The 22,989-nt window shown below is 46.1% G+C and overlaps 1 protein-coding gene across 26 annotated transcripts in view; it reads left to right on the top strand.

Moving 5' to 3' along the window:
- The window catches only part of TENM4 (teneurin transmembrane protein 4), a 766,066-nt gene extending 743,295 nt beyond the window's left edge, over positions 1 to 22,771 (top strand). For 25 of the 26 annotated variants that reach the window (XM_039490320.1, XM_039490356.1, XM_039490303.1 and 22 more), the window contains 4 exons: positions 453 to 749; positions 2,243 to 3,857; positions 10,849 to 10,991; positions 19,078 to 19,836. In XM_039490320.1, the coding sequence (XP_039346254.1) occupies positions 453 to 749; positions 2,243 to 3,857; positions 10,849 to 10,991; positions 19,078 to 19,836 (2,814 nt within the window). Of the gene's footprint in view, positions 1 to 452; positions 750 to 2,242; positions 3,858 to 10,848; positions 10,992 to 19,077 lie in introns of all 26 variants that reach the window. The other variant, XM_039490391.1, reaches the window with a different exon arrangement.
- The last annotated feature ends 218 nt before the right edge of the window (positions 22,772 to 22,989 follow it).

Here is a 22,989-nt window from a genome sequence, read left to right as displayed (position 1 = left end):
ACTCAATACCATTTCCCTTTTTAAATGTGTGAACTCTGACATCCATGAAAGCAAGGGATTTGGCTGACCCCAGCACAGTTCAGACAAGCACCTTGCAAGCTTCCCCAGCAAAATTTTATCAGCATAGCTTCATGCAGACTTATGTCATCTGTGCTGCAGTAATTCTAGGCCCCTTGTGAGCAGAGGGTGTGTGATGGTTTTGCAGTACATACAACACTGTCCTAACTGTGCACCCACTGAAGTCACTGGTTACAACTCCAGTTGACTTGAGTGGAAGCAGAGTCAGGCCAACAGTGAATATTTTTGAAAATCTCACCCTAAGACAATTAATACATAGGTCTATGTAGTCCTGGGACTGATCCAAAGGAGTGTTTGGTGCGGGAGGGGGGCTATAATTTGCCACATAAAACCATCTGTGCCTTTCTAATTCTCTTTCTTCCTTTGGCCTCTAGGTTCACAACAGAAACCTGCTGTCCCTCGACTTTGATCGTGTGACAAGAACAGAAAAAATCTACGATGACCATCGCAAGTTCACTCTTCGGATCCTGTATGACCAAGCAGGCAGACCTAGCCTCTGGTCTCCTAGCAGCAGGTTGAATGGAGTTAATGTGACTTATTCCCCAGGGGGACACATTGCAGGGATCCAGAGGGGAACTATGTCAGAAAGGATGGAATATGATCAGGCTGGCAGAATTATATCCAGGATCTTTGCTGATGGAAAATCATGGAGCTACACTTACTTAGAGAAGGTATGTGTCCTTCTGTTGCTTACTGACGCTACTCACTGTGTTTGCTAACTTAGGGCTAGAGTCTCAGCTGGCGTAAAATTGACTTCACTCCTTTGACTTCAGTGGTGTGACACTGATTTACACCAGTGGAGGATCTGACCCTTAGAGTCTAATACACAGACATCTATGTAATCTACCTATTTTAAGGTGCATATAACTGTAGAAGCTAAGCCCAGATGACAGCTAAAGTTAGCACCGAGTATCCCCAAAGGGCAATATTCTCCGCCCAACCCCAACCCCCTCTTCATGTGTTTTGACCCTGCAAAGCTTTGATTATTTAGATACAATAGTCCTTTGCTGAGCTGGATGTAATAAAATGCCTCCAGTAAAGACAAATTATATTCTAGTCAAGTTACAGATACCACAAGTGCTAATAAAGATAAGAGTACAGTAGGGACTTATTTTGGATGTTCCACACAATGTAGACCCAACAGTCCATAAAGTCTAGCATCGTGCCTTCTGCAAAGCTCCACAGGAAGTAAGTGTGGCAGGGGCAGGTGGGGAAGGAGAGAGACCAATCCACCCAGCCGGTTATGTAATGCTCTTTTGTGTTGGGAAATGCCTTTCTCTTTGCTGAAGGGATCAGTAGGAGATTTAACCATAATCTCATCCATCCTCCTTTTAATCAATCTGTGAGCTCTTTGGGGCAGGAAATGTATCTGCCTATGTGTTTGTACAGCCCCTAGGACAGTGAGGTCCTGCATTTGGGCTCTACAGTGATATAAATAATAAATGAGGATAAAGCATCAAACTGTTTTCCGGTATGTGCATTACGTGCAAGTGAGTTAGGGAACTGGGTTAAGAAATTTGCGATAAGTGGCTAGTAGCAGATGAGTTTCTTTTGTCGGCAGACTGACAGGGTTGCGTGTTTGGTTTTGTCAAGCTGTTTGCCCCATGGTGGCAAATGGGGAAGTGAACTTGGGAGAGTTGGCTGGGGGTATTTTTGAATCAATCCTAACAAGGGGTCCCTGGTTCTGTGCCTTAGTCCAAACCTTACACCAGTGCCTATTACCCTTCCTCATTCTCTTCTGACCACTTCTGCTCACAGTGAAGTGAGTCTCTCGCTTTGTGTGTACCTCTCGCTACTTAAGGTTATTGTTATAAGTATTATTTCTCCTTTGCCCACCCCCAGTGTCTTAAGTGCTGGGTATTGTACAGACACCAAATAAGGTAGAAATCCCATCATGAAGAGCTAATGTTGTACAGTATAAAACAGGGACTGAGGGGAGGGGAAAGGAGAGGATCAACCAAGCAAAGTGGCCAGATGGCGATTGGCCACATATTAGTTCCTCTGTGAAGTCTATAGGTCACTTAAATTATGCTGGCCACATAATTAAGTATGAAGTGGAGGCTAGACAACCCATGTCCTGAAATATTTTCCTCTCTGAAAAATTTAGAATGATCATGCCTTAAAACTAAGAAAATAATTAATTCATTTTCCCCTCCAATTCTAGTCCATGGTGCTGCTCCTCCACAGCCAGAGACAGTACATCTTTGAGTTTGATAAGAATGATCGATTGTCATCCGTCACCATGCCTAATGTCGCCCGGCAGACCTTAGAAACCATCCGGTCCATCGGATACTACAGGAACATCTACCGGCCTCCAGAGGGCAACGCCTCTGTCATTCAGGATTTCACTGAGGAAGGGCAACTCCTTCACACCTTCTACTTGGGGACAGGGAGGCGTGTCATCTACAAGTATGGCAAGCTGTCCAAGCTAGCCGAAATGCTCTATGACACCACTAAGATTGGCTTCACCTATGATGAAACTGCTGGCATGCTGAAGACAATAAACCTGCAGAATGAAGGGTTCACCTGTACTATCAGATACAGGCAGATAGGCCCACTCATTGACCGCCAAATTTTCCGCTTCACCGAGGAAGGCATGGTGAATGCACGCTTCGACTACAATTATGATAACAGCTTCAGGGTGACCAGCATGCAAGCAGTGATCAACGAGACACCGTTACCCATAGATCTCTACAGGTACGATGATGTGTCAGGCAAAACGGAGCAGTTTGGTAAATTTGGGGTCATCTACTATGACATCAATCAGATTATCACCACTGCCGTCATGACTCACACTAAGCACTTTGATGCCTATGGCAGGATGAAGGAGGTCCAGTATGAAATATTCAGGTCGCTCATGTACTGGATGACTGTGCAGTATGACAACATGGGGAGAGTGGTGAAGAAGGAACTGAAGGTCGGACCGTATGCAAACACAACGAGGTACTCTTATGAGTACGATGCTGATGGCCAACTGCAGACAGTGTCTATCAATGACAAACCACTCTGGCGTTACAGTTATGACCTCAATGGAAACCTCCATTTGTTGAGTCCTGGGAACAGTGCCCGTCTCACCCCACTAAGGTATGACCTCAGGGACAGGATTACGAGATTGGGGGATGTGCAGTACAAAATGGATGAAGATGGCTTCCTGAGACAAAGGGGGAATGACATTTTTGAGTACAACTCAGCAGGCCTGCTCATCAAAGCGTACAGTAAAGCGAGCGGCTGGAGCGTGAAATATCGCTATGATGGCCTCGGAAGAAGAGTTTCTAGCAAAACTGCCCATGGCCACCATTTACAGTTCTTCTATGCAGACCTGACCAACCCCACTAAGGTCACCCATTTGTACAACCATTCCAGTTCCGAGATCACCTCCCTCTACTATGATCTCCAAGGCCACCTCTTTGCAATGGAGCTCAGCAGTGGAGATGAGTTCTACATAGCCTGCGATAACATTGGGACCCCTCTGGCAGTTTTCAGCGGGACAGGCTTAATGATCAAGCAGATACTGTACACAGCATACGGGGAGATCTACATGGACACCAATCCCAATTTCCAGGTCATCATCGGATACCACGGAGGTCTGTACGACCCCCTCACTAAGCTCATCCACATGGGGCGGCGAGACTATGATGTGTTAGCTGGGCGGTGGACAAGCCCAGACCACGATATGTGGAAGCATCTGAGCAGCAACAACATAATGCCTTTCAACCTTTATATGTTCAAAAACAACAACCCTATTAGCAACGCTCAGGATATCAAATGTTACATGACAGGTAAGACTTCTCTTGGTTTGTTTTTAATTAGTGTATACACAAGCTGGTTTTTGCTCAGGTAGTGGATAGGTTTCTTCTCCTTCAACAATCCAGACATTGTAGGGTCTTCCAGCCTAAACAGGGACTGAATTTCTCTTTAGAAAGGAAAAGAAAACACAATAGAGTCTTCCAGACTAGAAACCAGCCGGAATTTCTAATGTAAAACAACAAACAGAATTTAAAAAACCAGAAATACACACCAAACTTTTCAGTTCTTCTTTGCGCATAAATAAACAAAAGCGGGCACAAGCCCAATATATTTTTCCTTTGCAGGTCACCTTTAACCCTTCCACAGCTGGATCACTGGCCGCCTACACAGTATTCATGAAAAATTTAAGCCAAGAACTACTCATCTACCCAACAGGTTTTCTTTTTTTCTTCCTTCCTGCTCTTTTTATTTTTCCCTTTATTTTGTTTCCGATTGTTCATTTCCTCAAACAACGCCAGCTTAGTTTCTGATCAACCTCTCGATAACCCCTCTCATTTGTATATGGAGAACTTTTGTTTACACAGTTTTGCGATAGAGACTTGCTTGTGTTTAAAAGCTGCCTATAGGCTTGTTTCAGCAAAATGGCAACAGCAACCTAAACCTTTTATCATAGCCAGGCATTATAGAGCCCCTTAAAATAGCAATACAGGTAATCCACCCCACAGGGTGAACAATTGCCTGTTAAAAGCCAGCAAAAACAAGTACCGTGTGTCTTAAATTTAATACCTAAATATGGAAAGATTAGGGACTTTCTTAATGTCAATAAGCGGAACAGATCCACTAAGCAGGTGTTTAAAAGTGAGAAGAATGGCTCCCCAAAGTGAATTTATTTCAGCAGAAAAGATTCTAAGAGACCTGAGTCACTCAGAGCTAATGATCATATGATTTCATCAGATGGAATTAATGAGCTTACTTCTCTAATATATATTCTCTGTGTGTGTGTGTGTTTGTGTAGGCCATTCCAAATGAGCACAGACAAAACCTTTTTAACAACCACACTGTTGTATATTCTGCATGTGCCACATATTTGACAGGAAAGCTGTTTTAGATGGTTTTAAAATATTGTATCAGGACTCTTTTCTGTATCCTTTTGTCTATTAAAAAAAAAAGTGACTCAGTTACCATGAGTCAACTGTATAAAACTCTTAGGGAGAGGCAAATTATAATTAATTTAAAAAACCTCTAAAGAGACCTAAATCTGCTTTTCCATATACAGTAACAGTATTGGCTACCCCAGCATTAAAAAATCAGGAGTCCAACCTTCAAAATCATCAGTTAATTTAAAATTGTGAGATTTTAAAAATACAAAATTCTGGATTCTTTTTAGAGCCTTTAGGATACATATCTTCAAGCTTTTCCCCACAGCCATGAGGGCTAGAAGCTTATGGTTGTTGTTTTTAAATGAAAGCTGAGCTTTTCAAGCAATCACCTGACTGCTGGAGTTGGGGCTTTAAGAACACCACCACATATTCCAAGACTCATGAAGAATCATGAGAGTTGGCATTAATGTCAGTGCCAAGATTTTAAGCTCTCATATTTCAGTACCTTTTAGAGCAGCGAAGGTGTGTCCATGGCATGAAGCTTCCAGTTTTCATCCACATGAAACCTTAAACCTGTCACTGGTGCATAGGTGACCATTGCCAGTTCTGGGCATAAGCCCAGTGTCAGTTTGCTGCAGTGAAGATGATTAAAGTTTTTGTACAAGTGATCTACACACATTTTTTATACCAGTATAACTATGCTGGTTATGGGTGTGATTTCTTACTGATGCCGTTATACCAATACAAGGCCTAGCGTGGACACAATTATACTGGTATAAAGGTCCCTGCAGCCCCTAGATGCATAGGCGACCAGGGAGGCTCCGCACGCTGCCCTTTCTCCCCCCGCCCCCCGAGGATCAGCTGCGCAGCTCCCATTGGCCAGGAATTACGACCAATGGGAGCTGCGGGGCCGGCGCCTGCGGGCACAGGCAGCGCACAGAGTCTCCCTGGCTGCCCGCACATCTAGGGGCTGCAGGGACCTGGTGGCCGCTTCATGCGAGCTGTGGGAAGTGCCGCCAAGACCCAGCACCCCGAACCTCTTCCGACACCCCAACTGCCCCAGCCCACACCCAAACTCCCTCCCGGAGCTGGCCCCTACCACCAACCACCTACCCTAGCCCCCTCCTGCACCCCAAACTCCTCATTCTCAGCCCCACCCCAGAGCCCACACCCCCAGCCAGAGCCCTCACCCACCCCCCTGCACCCCAACTCCCTGCCTCAACCTGGAGCCCCCTCCTTTACCCCAAACCCCTCATCCCCATCTCCATCCAAGAATCCACATCCTCAGCCGGAGTCTGCACCCCCACACACATTCCAACCTGTAGCCCCCTCCTGAACCCCAAACCCTTCATCCCTGGCTCCACCCCAGAGCCTGCACCCCCAGCTGGAGTCCTCACCCCCCACATCCCCTAACACCATGCCCCAGTGTGGAGCCCCCTCCCACACCCTGAACCCTTCATTTTGGGCTCCACCTGGAGCCCACACCCCCAGCCAAAGCCCATACTACCCGGAACCCCAACCCCCTGCCCCCACCTGGTGAAAGTGAGTGAGGGGGAGGACAGTGCTGGAGGGAGGGGGAATGGAGTGAACTAGGGCAGGGCCTCGGGGAAGGGGTGGGACAGAGGCAGGGCCTTGGGGAAGAGGCAGGCAGGGCGGGTGCAAGGATGTTTCACGCCCTAGGCGAAACTTCCACCTTGCGCCCCCCCCCAGCCCTGTGGCAACTCTCCACCCCCCCCCTGCCCTAAGGGGCCCCCCCCCGCGGCAGCTCCCCCCCTCCACCCTGAGGTCCTGTCCCCCCCCCCCCCCGCCGCGGCAGCTCCCCCCGGCCCGGGGAGCCGTGTGGCAGCTCCACGCCCCAGCTCACCTCTGCTCCGCCTCCTCCCCCAGCATGCCGTCGCCGCTCCACTTCTCCTGCCTCCCAGGCGTTTGGCGGCACAAGCCTGGGAGGGAGAGAAGCAGAGCGGGGCGGCGTGCTCAGGGGAGGAGGCGGAGCAGGGGTGAGCTGGGGCAGGGAGCGGTTCCCCTGCGTGCTGCCCTTTCATTACTTGCTGCAGGAGGCCCTTCCCATGCCCCCCGCCCCAGCTCCCTCCACCTAAATGCCGCCAACAACCGGGGCGGCCGAAGATCCAGCTGCTGCGGTCGCCGCCGAAGGACCTGAAATGCCGCCCCCCAAATGCTAGCGCCCTAGGCAACCGCCTAGGTCACCTAATGGATTCCACCAGCCCTGGAGGCAGGGCAGGGGGCACGGCAGGGGTGTTTGGTTTTGTGCGATTAGAAAGTTGGCAACCTTAGGTAGGGAGCTGACCAAAAAAAAAAGTAGCCTCCTGGTCCTCCAGAGTGCGGGGGTGGGGGCTGAACAATAGTCCAACAACCTATCCTCATAAAAAAGTTGTCATGAAACACAACCAGGGAGCCGCTCCGCAAACAGCATAGTGGACAGGGATACCAGAGCCTTGTTCGTGTCCTCAGCAATGTCTGACAGCACCGAAAGGATTCTATTAGTGGATCCAGCCCTGCACATCCATCCGTGTACAGAGCTCTCATTGACGTTCCCAGGTTTCTACGCTGCACATCGCATATGATGGTCAAACTCAGTGGAGCACCATTCAGGAAGCTCTTTTATTCTGTACTATGATAAAGGGGGGAGGAAGGAGGAAAGAAAAGATATAAGCTTTTGAAGCTTGACACATTATACATTATATACCTGAGACATGCTACTGAATGGAAAGGAACACATTCTAGGATGGGGAGGGAAGAGGGACTTGATACTTTCTGGTTTCTCTTTTCTAACATCTACATTCTGATTCAACAGGAACAAGAGAGAGAGAGAGAGAGAGCTAGAGAAAAAAATAAAAAACTCTGGCTAGCTCTCCTCTGCCCTGGCAGCAGCATATAAAAGACTCCCCTATTTATCTACTTCAGAGCATATGATGATTCTAACCTCGGGGATTCCTTGGCTGGGGATTCCTTGGCCATTCCGCTCACACCTGCCAATACGCTGCTTGCAGTGGGAGGGGGCAGCGTCCTTCCTCACCCCTTGGCATGCTCTGGCCCACTTAGGTCATGCAGGTGCACGCACACAGACCAATGATACAAGCCTCAGGCTGTGTCTACACTTAAAATGCTACAGCTGCACGACTGTAGTACTTCAGTGTAGACACGACAGTGATGGGAGGGATTCCCCCTGTCACCGTAGTTAATTCATCTGCCTGGAAGGCAGTAGCTAGCTATAGTGCTGTCTATAGCGTGGGTTCGGGCAGCATAGCTGCATCTCTCAGGGTTATGGATTTCTCACATCCCAGAGAGACGTAGCTATGCTATTTTCAGAGTAGACCAGCCTCAGTCTCCCAGTAAATGATTTCCAAGCTCGTGTGTAGGAATTGGGAGCGTGCGGCAGGGAAAGTGGGCGGAGCAGGTATTTACGTTCTGAGAGGCCCATTGTTCAACGTGAATATTTTAGCAATCGTACACTTTGTGATGCAGAGCTTTTGCTGCCAACATCGGGAAGCCTGATGGATTGAACTGACATTTTCATTACACGTGTCTGCATTAAGCAGTCTCTCTCAGTGCCCTCAAATGAATGTGCTGTGAAATGTGTTGGCAGGGCTACTGTAGCTGAAAAAAACTGTGATGCAAAATGTACTTTTCTTTCAAAAAGAAAAAAAGGTGTCATTGCCATTGGCAAATTAATATTTCCCCCCATTCTGTTAACCTCTCCTTCCACCTACTTATTTTTTCCTGTTCCTTCCAACTGACCCTCTCTGCCCACCCCCCAAAAAAAGAGCAAATCCTGTTTACAGATGTTTTCAAAGTCAGATTTGTGAGAAGCAACCAACAAAGACTGGATCGAATCTTTTCAGACATTACATATTTTCCTGCTGTTCAACACCCCCCTCTGTGCCCCTTTTGACTGTGTTTTGAACACGTTTGGTGAATAACTTCTGCCCTATATAGATTTACTTTGTTCTTCTGGCCACCTGGTCCAGAATATGCATATCAAAGCTGTTATTTTCACACTAGGAGGATTTGGAAACAGGGACGCCTCATCACCAAACAAGAAAATAATTAAACAAAGCTTTATTCACCCCCCACCCCCCGCTCCCGCCAAGCACACACCTCCCCTTTCTTCCAAAGACACTTCTAAAACAGTGTGTGGTGAGAGAACAAAAGTGTTTTTATTACAGAAATCCCTCTTTCCACACGTATTGATGCAAGGGCTTTCTGGACCCACGCCCAAACTCAAAATTTTGGATTGCAAGAAAACAAGCGATAGATAGTGTGCTTGTTTGGCTTTTGATTCTCCAATCATCTGGAAGCACATTATTTGTCATTTCCATCCCTAATGCTTTTCCAACGGTCTCTTCAAAAACACGCATTTAAACTCATGCGGGGGAAAAAGCCATGTTTTTTTTAACAGATCCCCTCATCCAGAATGTCCCACTAGTGTCAACTCAATTTGATGAAATGAAAAGCAGACCTCTTGTTGATACACTGGAGCTTAAAATGAATGAATCACCAACACGATGCTAATTACAATATGGAAGTCCTAGACCCCTTGGGAGCTGATAGTTAATTAAACTTTGACCCTCATCCCCTAAGCTTTTCCCAGCAAAGGATGCTATTCAGAGGCTGGATAAATGATGGGTAGGTTATTGGTGATTATAGTAGTGTCCGTTTTTCCTTCCTTCTTTCTGGAGTCGACAGAGATAAGCGAGGTTAGAATCATCATATGCTCTGAAGTAGATAAATAGGGGAGTCTTTTATATGCTGCTGCCAGGCAGATCCAGGAGCTAGCCAAGTGAGTTATTATTTTCTCCAGCTAGCTACTCACTCGGCTGTCTTTCCTGTTAGCCTTGGAATCGAAGATGTTAGAGCCTGAAAAGACTTACCAGGGTATCAAGTCCCTCTTCCTACCCAAGTAGGAATGTTCCCTGTGGTTCATCTAGTAGCATGTTCTCCGGTATAATGTTCAGCTTCCCAAGCAATGGACTTGCTATCACTTCCCTTCCGGTTCCAACACTCCCCCTTTATCATAGTACAGAATAAAAGAGCTTCCTGAATGGTGCTCCACTGAGTTTGACCATCATATACATGGTGCTGCTCACGATGTAAGGGCAGGTCAGTTTGACTGTGGCAGACCCAATGTTTGTAAATGGAATGATCATGTGGAGGCTGTTTTTAAACAATACTGAAAAAAAAAGGTAACTATAGGAACCTACCTATGCTAAATTAAAAGTGTGGCTTTTACCTACACAAGCAATGGATACATCTTTAAGAGGTATATCTTGAACCCCCGCTCAGCTCCTGACCCAAGTGCCCAGTACGTCTGCCCTGCTCCTCCCTACCTGTATGTCCTGGCTCATGAGCACCTCAGTTTATCCCATAGCCTATAAACCACTTGGGATGCTTCCGAGTGACCAACATTAAAGCTGAGATTTTTTCAAAGCCACCTAGAGAATCTGAATCCTTAGGCAGGTTTGAACAGCTCAACCTTTGTTATTATATTTTTGTTCCTGTGCTTTTTGCTCTGCGTAGCACCATTCTTGTGCGTGATGCCTTGCAAACTCTGAGAACTTCTGGAGCCAGAACGATTGCTTTGGCCTTTGACATTTTTAACAAAATGTATATTTCAGCTGTGTGGAAAAGTGGAGGACGTGGCCTGGATGCTGTTTGGTTTTCTGGTAATTTCCTTCATCCTCTATAGTTTTGGAATGTGATACTTTAAATAATCATTTCTGATGGTGTTACTCAGATGCATGAAATGTAGTAAGCTCTTCGGGGCCAGGGCTGACCAGTATACTTGTCCTAGGTTTGTACGCACCTCGCACAATGGGGTCCTGGTCAGTGACTGGGACTTTTAGGCTCTACTGCAGTACAAATAACAATAAAAGGTAATCCTGTTTATGCTTCTCTCACATCCCAGATGTCAACAGCTGGCTGCTAACCTTTGGTTTCCAACTACACAATGTGATCCCTGGATATCCCAAGCCAGATACGGATGCAATGGAGCCATCGTATGAGCTTATCCACACGCAGATGAAAACCCAAGAGTGGGACAATAGCAAGGTGAGCAATGTGACTACGTAGTCTGTCTATTTTAGGCACCGGCGTGGCACTTGTCACCATGGGAGCCAGCTGCAGTATTCGCTGTAGAAATTAAAATCAATCTGCTATTGCAGATGCTCAAGGGACCTGAGTGAAAGTCAGCCTGTGAGTAGTGCTATCCCTCCTCACTTCAGTAATGAAATGTGACTAAATAATCCCATCTGAAGGTCTATCAGCCGTGGGTCCTTTCTGCGATACTTGCTGGTGATTGCTGAACAAAACTAATCTGTACTGTTTTTCTTTCTTAAAAAATGTGATGTTACCACAGATCACATGCTAGCTCCCTAAACCAAGGAATCAGAGCTGATAGAAGACACCTGTTGGATCATCCACCCATGCCCCAAGACAGAATTGTTTTCTACAATATATTTTCTAGTGCTTTGTCCAGTTTGGTTTTAAAAGCAAAAGAACTTCCATTACTTCCCTTAGGAGACTACTCCACAGTGTAAAAGGTCTCTCCATAAGAAAGCTATTCCTGACAGCTTAAATTTTACTTGGCTTGATTTTGTCCCAAGTCATCGTACACTAATTCAGGCCTAAATCAGGATGCTTGTAGTTCATTTTTGGTGGCCGATACTTCATGCACAAAAAGGGATTAGCACCTTGAAAACAAAAGTCACTTAAAACCCAAGCATCTTGCCTACTGCTCTCTTCCCATTAGGAATAGCCCAGCACAAACTCAGAGACCGCACTCTCCAGTGGATAGGACAAACTTCCTGCAAGTTAGACTAGTTAAACTGGGCAATGGCCTTCCAAGGTGTGTGGTGGGCATCCCATCACTAGGCTCATTTAAAACTAGTCCGGGCAAGGCACGGTAAAATATGCTCTTGCAGACAACGCTGCATTAGCTCCAATGCTATCAACTAGATTGTGTAACAGATCTTCCCCTTCTCTGACTCCTTGGATCCCAGATCTCAGTGGGCCACATACTTCCCTGAGTTACACCAATGTTAATTCTGAGTTACTCCACGCCGCCAGTGGAGTGACTTCTGATTCACATCACTGTAATGGCCTAACATATCAGAATCAGTTCCCTTCTCTGAGAAGGGTAAATAACAGGAGAAGAACCAGGCACGTAACCCTTCACAGACACTGCATTTTATCTTCGGAGCACATAACAGGATCCCAGAATCTCCTTCCATAATGTTGGGCTTTACTTGCCTTACCGGGATGGGAGGTTGGAGACCTAATGCTGAGTTTGAGCATCACCCAGCTCGGAAATGTCCAGCATGCCATAAACCTTGCATTAGGTTCAGCTTAGCTTAGTTATCCCCCTGCAGCTCCAGAGTGACATTTAAAATCCAATACTCTCTTGTGCTGCACTTTTTGCCTGTGACTGTGAGACTGTCACTAAATTGTTTGTTGAACAAGTTCAATGTTATTGGCCAGCAGGGGATGCTTTGTGACCTCTGGCATATTGCAGAGCTGCAGCACCTGAATCCAATTTTGCTTCTTTTTCCCTTTCGTCTTGTTGAATTACCGAGTAATTGCGGGCGCTTGTACAGCTCTGTCTGCGGGGTGGGCAGGGGCTGGAATCAGTCATCATTTCATTAACTATACTGCTCTCAGTCTCATGAGCACTGAGGCTCTGATACCTGGGGCTTGTTGTCTGCAGCGTTGGCTGCAGGGGAAGGGTGGCCCAGCTCAGCTGTTGCTTTCCTCAGCACACTGTAGAGGCAGAGGCTGATCTGTATTGTTTTGGCCGTGGAATGGAGTAGGCTGTTGTGTATTTTAAAGTAACTTCCCCAGGGGAGGATCCTCCACACACACACAAGGCTTGACTCTTCCTGCCAGCCAAATCTGATCGATCAGGAGTGCGTTCTGCCCATCCCGTCGGTTTTAAAATGAGGCCAACCCTTTTTTTCCCCAACAAGAACCACCTTATTTTTCTCTGTCGGGGGTTAAAAACGGAAATGGCCTTGGAGTTCGTGCACAGGACTGGGGTTTAGGAGCTCTGGGTTCTGTGCAGTGTCACGTGGCGGGAAATCCTCTCCCCAGTGACCAGGCTGGACGCTGGGAATCTCTGTAGGGTGGTGCTACAGTGCTCTCAGATCCCACAGAGCCTACTGCAGCCCCTGTGGCCCTAACACTTCTGCCTGGAGGAGATGGGGGAGGCCGAGGGGATTGACATAGTGACAGATCTCTGGACCTGGCCTGCCATTGCTCCATCCTCCTCCATGTGGCCAAATGGAGCTGGGCTCTGCAGTGCAGGTGCACAGTCCCTGTACAAACTCACTGCATCCTGTCCCTGCCCCTCCCCCGCACTCAAGCCACACCAGTTCCACCCCAAGTGAGCTCTTTGTGCCTACCACGAAGGGGTAGAAGTTGACCTTTCGTGCAACAGTTTCTTCCACGCACTAAGTCTGCTTTAATTGGATTGAATGACTTAAACTTAAAGGCCACAAACTTAATGCCTAAAGCTCGGCAACGAAATCATAGACCTGGTCAAGAATTTTCTGACAAAACGTGTTTTTCCTTGGAAAATGCCAGTGTGTCAAAGCCAAACCTGTTCATGGGAAAGGGTCAAGTGTGACAACTCTCCCAATTCCGAAAAAAAAAACCCCTGAAAAATAAAAGTTTTGAAACTCTTCTAGGTAATTTATTTCATTATTTATTTTTTCTTGGTTATTTTAATTAATTTATGCTAAAAAAAACAGGTTTAAAAAATTAAAGGTCAAAGTTGTAATGAAATGTTATGAAATTATCAAAACAAACACCTTCAAAAATCAGATCAGTAGATTTTTAAGATAAGAAAGAACCATAGCGCTGCTCTCTGCCATCTTCAACTCAGATGGTAATTTTCTGTTTCTCTTCCTTGCTAGGTCCTTAAAATGCATTGTAAGATGAAACACAAATGATAGATCATCTCCTCTGACCTCTTGTGTAGCGTAGGCCAACCAATTACACTCAAGAGTCCCTGCATTGGGCCCATAACTTTTGTTTAACCTATAGCATATCTTTCAGAAAGACATGCAGTCCTGACTTAAAGATCGCCAGTGATGGAGAATCCAACAGGTCCCTAGATAAGTTGTTCCAATGGTTAAGTACCCTCATTGGTAAAATTTGTGCCTTCTTTCTAATCTGAATTTTTCTAGTGTCACCTGTCAACCATTGGATCTCATTATGCCTTTCTCTGGTAGATGAACAAATTCTCTACTATCAGAAATCTCTACCCCATGTAGGTACTTGGAGACCATGATAGAGTCACCTTTAGATCTTCTCTTAGATAAACTAAACAGATTAAGCCTCTTTATTGTATAGCTGTTTTATTGAGACTCCTCTCTTTCTGTGGATCACTACAGTTGCAGTCATAGCACAAAGCAGACTCAGTTGCTGCCCTGTGTCTGGATCATTTTGCGTAAGAAAGCCAAGCTAAGTTCCTTTACTTACCCAGTGGCCACTTTCACCCCTCTCCAGTATTGTCAGAGGAGGCAAGACTCTGGTGTAGCTAATGCAAAGATGTTTTACTTGGGGTACTGGACAGAAACTGAGGTCTCGGTGCCTCTCCCCAGTTCTTGAGCTCCCACACTATACCTGCCTGAGTCTACAATGCTACTGTCACTCCATAAAGTTACCTTAGTCAGAGCCTAGACTCAGCAACTCAACAATAAGCCCATATTTTAGTACGGGAAATATACACCCATGGTATATTGGTACAAGGAGAAACGAGGAAAGAGATTCAAATTTCTTTCACATCTTGGCTATTTATGATGGGAAATGGAAGCTTTAGGTATCACCGTGAAAGGCACTACTTAAAAACAAGAGATGATAGAAGCTAGCTGTGGTATTTTAAATCCTCAAGAACTGCAGGCAAAATACAAGCGACCATTCCAAGCTTGCTGTAATGTACTATTCTCTTGAGCTCTGTACAGCAGCAAACAAATAATGAAGATCAGTCTCCAATGGGTCATTACTAGATAAAGTAAAATGTCACCTAAGGGCATCTGATTAAAAAAGATCGGAAGGAAAAACAAACCCAGAATAGAGATGTCAGTTGTGGATAGTGACAAATATTAAAATAAAATAACCAATAAATCCCCCCACAACTCCCTTCTGCTTTAATGCTGTTTTTATACTGTACCTCTGGGTTCCAGTTGCCAAAAGCTACAGCATTTTTAGAGAACTCCGCTCCATGCCCTCTTCAGCTCAGATGGTAATTTTATGTTTCTCTTCCTTGCTAGTTCATTAAAATGGGTTGTCAGATGAAACAGAAATGATTGAGCATTTCAAAGGCAGGGATACGCTGTCCCTTTGAACTCTGCATAATCTGTTTGCATTCCCCCCTTTTCACAGTGTAGCATACAGGCTGGGGTTGTGATATTTATATATATGAAGATGATTTTTCCCAAATACACTCTGTTATTAAAGGGATACACTCAAGGTCATCAGATCTTAAAATTAAGCAGTTTTCAAAGTCCTCCCGTATTATAGGACTTACTTTCAAGATAACTGAGACATTTTTAATTATTATGAGTGATAATGCATTGCGCTGCCATGGGGGAGACCTTAGTTTGCAGGCTTGTGTCCCTGGATAGCAAAGGGTGGGAATGGTAGAGCAGCACCACAGCTAAGCCCCTGTGGGAGCCAGCACAAGTGCCTTGTGTTGCTCAGCAGCAACCCCTCTGTTTACTCCTTGGCTAGAATGATTATAGCTCTAACTAAGCAGTGTCCAGTGGTAGGGCACAGGATAGGGAGTCAAAAGACCTGGTTTCTATTCCTGGCTCTGCCACCAACTCACTGTGGGACCTTGGGGAAGTCCCTTCATTTCTCTGCACCTCCTTATTGTTGGTTGAAATTACTCCTGCAGTGAGGTGCTTTCTAACGCTAAAGGAAGAGCTGGTCCTTGCTAGAAATAGACAAGACAGACAAAACGAGCAAGATGTTTGAGGTCCTGTGGTACATTGTGATCTTTAGGTGAAAGGTGCTAAGTGCTATTGCTGTAATATCATGGGCACTCCCACTAAACCCCAGTCTAGATATTATGTCCACATGTATTTGGGGTTTTGTTTTTTATTTCTGAATGATGATGACCATATGAGTCGGTGAAACATTGTATCACGTCATGAACCTCACAAAGGCTGTGTGTTGCTATGTCAAGGAAAAGACATGTGTTTTAAAAACACAAAGGAGGCTAAACACATGTTTTAAATCTAGTATTTAATGGCCTGAGTTGGTGATAAAAAACAAGGACACTTAGTCTGTCTGTACCTTAACTTAGCCGTCTGCCTGCGTATTCCCCGATTCAGAGAATACCTGTGGCAGGATGGGGCAAAGTTACATTTCAGCTGTGTCTTGCAGTGTCAGCAGAACCTCAGAGTTGATTAATAAGGGACCCAGCACTACGCCAGCTGGTAATCAGAACAGCTGAGGAATGGAGAAGGGAAAAAATGCAGCTATGCAAATTCTCCAGGGCATCCTGATTCTGAAGGGCACGAGCACTTTGTCAATATGGAACCCAGAATTGTTTGCCCAGAATTAAATGGTGAGGCCAGTGAAGGGAAATCTCATGTGGGACTGCATCTATAAAGGTCATGGTTTGGCTGGCCATCCAGAACACCAGCACCCTTCCTCTCAGTGAAATGAAGTAAGCTACTCAGTAGTCTCAGGAGGGAGGACCATCACCTGGCTGTTGAGAAATAGACCAGATGTACATATAAATGGAAGGGACCAGTCCTGCGTGGGGAAGGCTGGTCTAGCAAGCCCTTCATCATCTCGAGTTCTGGGCTACACATTTAAGAACAGGCAAACCAGGTCCCACCCTATAAGAATCTCCAGGCAGTTTTGCCCAGAATTCAATGGGAGTCTAAGCTTTTGCTCTGAGTCCCAAAACGGGTTTAACAACAGTGGGATTTACTATTCTTGCCCCTCTTCCCTCCCTAATCATGACAGGGATGGCAGCTGAAATAGCTCAGGACACAGGCATAGCCCGTGACAAGCCTGAGAAAAGGAGGGCAGGCTAGAATCTCCCCAAGAACCTGTTCCTCCAGACCAAAGCGATAGGACAAGCTTATCCAGCCCAATTTTTCACGGCCCATTCAAGCCATGTAGGATTTGCTCATTACTGGACCTGCTCATGTCGCAGTTGATGTCAGTGGCAAAATCTCCTTTGACTTCAATGGGAGCAGGCTCAGTATGTGACTCTAGTCGGTCCTCCTGAGCAGCATCCAGAGACTGAGGTTTTGTTGTTTTAACATGACACCTTTCCTCACAGAGCAGTCACTAGGCGATTCAGGTGTTCCACACCACTCAGGATCAGGCCCTCTGGGAGTTTATAGCATTCACATCTGTAGAGTCGTATATTGGGTCATGTTGGAGAAAGGGATGGTTTTGTGCCTCTATCACTGGTCCCATTGTGTCTTAATGGAGTTCGCCTACAACCCCGCTGCTTTCAGGTGTCTCGCACAGGGGGATAGGTCAATGCAGAATTTAGCCTCATAGGGCCTCCCACAAACTTCTAATGACACATTTAGCAAGTCACTTTATCGTCTGTGCCTCGCTTTCTTCGTGGCTAAAATGGGGCTGGTAATATACCCTCTTGGCCAACCTCATTCATTGTTGTAAAAAGCTTTGTGATCCGTCACTAGACAGTCCTGTAGCCGTTCAGCCTCTCATTGCAAGACTATTATAAATCGAATATCTAACAGCAAAATAGAGCATCTGCTCGATCCCATGCCTCGGTGACAGGTGCTCATAACAGCCCCATGTAAATTAGCATTGACTCAGCCAAGACGCCAGAGTTAGACTAATCGTGGAGTCTGACTTGTCCTCTGTCACCCCTAGAAAAGGGTCTCTCCAGGAAAGGGCTAAGGCATATTGACGGAAACGGGAGTGTTCAGCTTCCAGGGCTGTTAAGCCAGCACCTTTCGCAGCTATTAAATTCACTTTAAAAAAAAAGTGAGGGCGGCCCCCTTTCCTCTGTAACCGATTTTTAATGCTGGCTGTCGTTACCTGATTGAATGAAGCCCTTGGCGGGGACAGGAGACTTTTGTTATGGCATCGTCTCGCTTTGGTGACATTTGAGCAGATAATTGTTCCTGGACAGGAGTAGGAAAGAAGACGGCACTCCCGTCAATGGATGAGTGTGTTTCTGCAGACGTTTTGCAGTAATGATAAGCCGCTGAATCACTCAGGGCATTTGCTCTCTTATATGCGAACACTTTGCATTAAAACTGTCTGCAGGTGATCTAAGGCTGTGGTCCCTATTCAGTTCTTACTCAGGCAGAGCTCCCAGTGATGTCAATGGGAGTTTTGCCTCTGTAAAAATTGAGCTTCAAGATTGGGTCCTAATAGTCAAGGACCTGATCCCACAGGAAGACTGGGAGCACTGTATCAGTGAGGGGAGGGGAGGGGAGCGTTAGCACCTCAGTTGACTATTGAATGATCCACTTTGGCCAGTGCTTCAGGTGGCATTGAGGGGCTCTGGAAAAGAGTGTTTTGGCCAGAGTGAGGATCACACTGTGATGCTCAGCCTTGGAGGATAGTGCAGGGTGGAATCAAAAACAGGGTTAAAACAGAAGGAAACTGCTACTATTTAAATACTTTGAGCTTATTGAGCACCTTTCCTCAAAGCATTTTACAAATATTAATCACTAGAAGATTCCTGGTAATCAGCTATGAATCATTTCTGATTTACAGATGAGGAAAACTGAAGCCTGAGCAATTAATTTAACCAAGGTCACAGGAGTGGGGTAGAATGCAACTGTCTCTCACTGTCACCACTAAACCATAATCTCCCCTCCATGCTGGGGTCTCTCTCCACCCCAGCATTCCACTCTGTGAAAGGGATGATGTTACATTCAGTTCAGTGTCTTGGCATGATGGCAGTAGGGAGAATAGCCTGCAAGCACAGGAATCTCAGTCAGTTGTTTCATTAAAAAGACTTTATTTTCCAGACCAAAGCTAAGAAGTAGCTAGAGGAAGCAGAACCCTTTGGCTCTTGGATCACACCATGTTATTTCTCTGTTCTCCAATGTGCTAGTGATACCTTTCAGTCCCCTGGCCTCTCTTTCTAATTTGTGTGTCTCTCTCTCTTTCTCTCCCTTCCCAGTCGATCTTGGGAGTGCAGTGTGAAGTGCAGAAACAGCTGAAAGCCTTCGTCACCCTAGAGCGCTTTGAACAGATCTACAGTTCCAGCATCGCCGGGTGCCAGACGGTCAAGGAGAACAAGAACTTTGCCTCGGGAGGATCTGTCTTCGGCAAAGGGGTCAAGTTTGCCATGAAGGATGGGCGTGTGGCCACCGACATCATCAGTCTGGCCAACGAGGATGGGCGCCGGATTGCAGCCATACTGAACAACGCCCACTACCTGGAGAACTTGCACTTCACCATCGAGGGAGTGGACACACATTATTTCGTTAAGCAAGGGCCGTCAGAAAGCGACTTGTCCATACTGGGCCTGAGTGGCGGGCGGAGAACCCTGGAGAACGGTGTGAACGTTACAGTTTCCCAGATCAACACAGTGCTCAGTGGAAGGACTAGACGTTACACAGACATCCAGCTCCAGTATGGCGCACTGTGTCTAAACACCCGTTATGGGACCACCTTGGACGAGGAGAAAGCCCGCGTGCTGGAGCTAGCCAGGCAGCGCGCCATAGCCCAGGCCTGGGCCAGGGAGCAGCAGAGACTGCGGGATGGGGAGGAGGGCATTCGCTCGTGGACAGAAGGGGAGAAGCAGCAAGTGCTAAACACGGGCCGGGTGCAGGGCTACGATGGCTACTTTGTGATCTCAGTGGAGCAATACCCAGAACTCTCAGACAGCGCCAACAACATCCATTTTATGAGACAGAGTGAAATGGGCAGAAGGTGACAGAGCGGGTCAACGCGGTGACTTCTTGCCAAAGACAGCTACTCTTTTGTGGCCACTTACCTGACTGTGTTGTACTCAATCCTTTTTCTAAACTGAACCTGGCGGGGGGAGGAAAATAAGGAGAGAAGGAATATGGTTGCACTGTAACTCATGCAACATACTTTTTTTTTATTTTAAATTTGGCCTTCACATGTGTTTTGCAATGAACAGAAGGTATATTTTGCCGTAGTGTGATCACAGTGAAATTTACTCTCTTTTGTCCTTTTTTCCCTTTTGTGAGGAATTTAAAGTGGGGAGTTGTCAACGTACATCCATGGGTTACTCGGTGTGAAGTGAGAAATGGGTGTCTGTGCTAACTTGTTTCATCCTAATCCTTTTTTATTTGGGACAGGGACAGATAGCCTTCCACCCGAAGAACAGCTCAGAAACGCTGGGCATGCTGGAAACGGACGATGACAATGATTCCAAATCTCTCAAAGTGACTGTCTGAATTGTGTGCCTCAAAAGAGAACTTACAAGGAGTTTTCACCTTTCACTTGGGACAGAAAGTGTTTCTTGGGCTCCTGCTGCACAGAAGTAGATTATAGTGGCAAAAGGAGCTGAATATATTAACTTGCAAGATGATTCTCTTCTTTCCTGAACTGGAATTAAAAAAAAACCCAGTCTTTTTCATTATGATAGTAGATTATTTTTCTTTCTTTTTTGGTCCATGCACAAATCCTGTTTTTAGTTTAAAAAGCCAGTAAAGGCCAAGAAAGATGCTCCCGCTCTATTGGAAAACATCCTCTCTCATGCCTAGAGCTGTTCTCTAGGTGCGTTGAATGCACCAAATTTGTAGACATAACCCCATTAAATGTTTAGTATTTCAGTACACCAGGTTGTGTGTTCAGCAGTCCACTGGGCTGTGTCCGATAAAGCAACTTCATTTTTAGGAAGCTAATTTGAGTCTGAAAGTAGGATAGTCTCCCACGTACCATTGAAGAGTGCAGCAAATCCATACTCCAGCATTCTTGTTTTTCGGGGCTGTCTTTAGTAGCCTGGAAACTGGTTTTCAGTGCCAGGTTGGTAAATCATTTATGGCTATGGCAAACATGCCTTTCTGGGACTCTGTCAGCAGGGAATTTAAAAGGTTTAGTCAGCAGCAGGGGAAATATTGGAACCAACTCTCTAACTATTCCTTTCCCCTTTCGCCCCACTGGGATATGAAGGAGCTCAAATTTTGTGAGTAGCCCAGTGAGGGTTAACAGCGAACAAGGAGGTGTTTGAATAGAAATGCCCACTAGAGAAGAGCCCAAATAGTTTACAAGAAACTGTTGACAAAGGTGCTTGACGTGCTAACGTAATTTGTACTCACATAAGCCCCGTGCTGTGGTATGTGCAAGAGTCTTTGTGATTCAAGTGAATAAGGAGACTGAGCTGAGCGTCTTCCTGAGAAAATTCTCTGCTGATATGGGGCATTGCTGCAGTCAGAGAAACACAGGTGTGAATGCCACCCAGACCTCGGGATGACCTGGCTCTGAAAGGCTGAGCGTTCCTATCTTATAGAACTGGAAGGGACCCTGAAAGACATCAAGTCCAGCCCCCTGCCTTCACTAGCAGGACCAAGTACAGATTTTTGCCCTAGATCCCTAAGTGGCCCCCTCAAGGATTGAGCTCACAACCCTGCGTTTAGCAGGCCAATGTTCAAACCACTGAGCTATCCCTCACCCCCACACACCCCTGAACTTTCATGGGCTTTCAGAGAGCAGCTCAGAACCTCTTACATGTTCAACTTCTTTCATCTTCAGTTTTTGCTTCCAGGTTCTAATCAGAGACAGACTGAGCCATGCCAAAACATCACAACAAGAGAGGTTTCAGAGCCAGCCCTATTCTATAGTCCCCTAAAATCACGCCCTCTTCCGCTGCATCCACCAAGCTCAGCAAACCCCACCACCAGCATCACTGCCTTCTGCCAAGACGGTATCCCCGGGTCTGCTCAGTTACAGGATAGCAACAAAGGTGGAAAGGACTCAGTGGGCACAAACTCCATGGATAGAGAAAATTGTGGTGGCCCCAGTTCTATCACGGCTTCCCTGTGGATGCAGAACTTGTCTGACTCTGTCCTTAAGGCCCCCTCCTGGCTGTTCTCATGCTTTTACCAGATGGAAGTGAAGGAAATCCCCCAAGAGAGCCTGTTTGCTGTAAAATTTTTAACCTAATGTTACAGACCCAGTGAGAGACGCATCCAGAGTTTTAGATTCTGAACTTAATTGAACCTAAATATTGACCCATGTGAGGTTCACCATCTTTGATGCTTACCTACCATCCTGCTGTTTTAATAATTCCTCCTGGCTTGCAGGAAAGGGAGTGTTTTTGATACAGTAACTCAGTGTTATTCTAGAACTTCACCTTGCAGAGCAGGACGAGCGTTGGCCAGGACTGAACTGGCAAGCATCCTTTATGGAGAAATATATTGGCAGGAGTAAATAGCAAGTAGTGGTAAGTCTTGAAAATCAGCACCAGTTCTGTCGGAGTGCTTTCACTCACTGGGAGGAGGAGGTTCTGAAACAGAGCTGAGCAAATGGTGGCTGCAAATGAATGAGCTGCCCATCTTCAGGCCTAGTGGGTTATAAAACAGCTAGACGCTCTGTTTCGTACATCACCTCTTCCTTTTAATGCTGCTCTGTCAAAGTGTAGTAGGGAAGCCAGGGAAGTCTCATGTAGCCATTCACATATGTTTGTTAAAAATGTAATGGGGATTTTACGATGGTAAATCTGCTACATTTACATGGAGTAGAGGAAAGGAAAGTCAAGTATGAAACTCTCCCAATGGAAACTTTGCTGGACTGAGATGCTACCTTTATAGCCTTACCCAGAGTCTTCAGGTTATTACACAACTAATGAATCCAAGTAGGTCTCCCATTTTTCATGAGTCTCGCAAATCTGCCTGTAGCCAAATCCACATCGTGGTAAAAATCAGTGCAAATTAGATTTAACTCTTCGTTCACAAGCAATGTGCTGGGTCTAAAACTGCCCGACTTCCCATTAAAGTCCATTAGTGTCCTAGAGTTGGAGTCTGTGCACAGCCCAGGAAATGGAGGAGTTGTTATTTTCAATCTCTTCTCTCCTGACTATTAAAAAGCTCGTGCAGCAGAATGATGTTTCTCTAGCGCT

This window comes from Mauremys reevesii, linkage group 1 (assembly GCF_016161935.1).
Source record: "Mauremys reevesii isolate NIE-2019 linkage group 1, ASM1616193v1, whole genome shotgun sequence".
Lineage (NCBI taxonomy): Eukaryota > Metazoa > Chordata > Testudines > Geoemydidae > Mauremys > Mauremys reevesii.
This window is presented reverse-complemented; position numbering and strand designations above follow the sequence as displayed.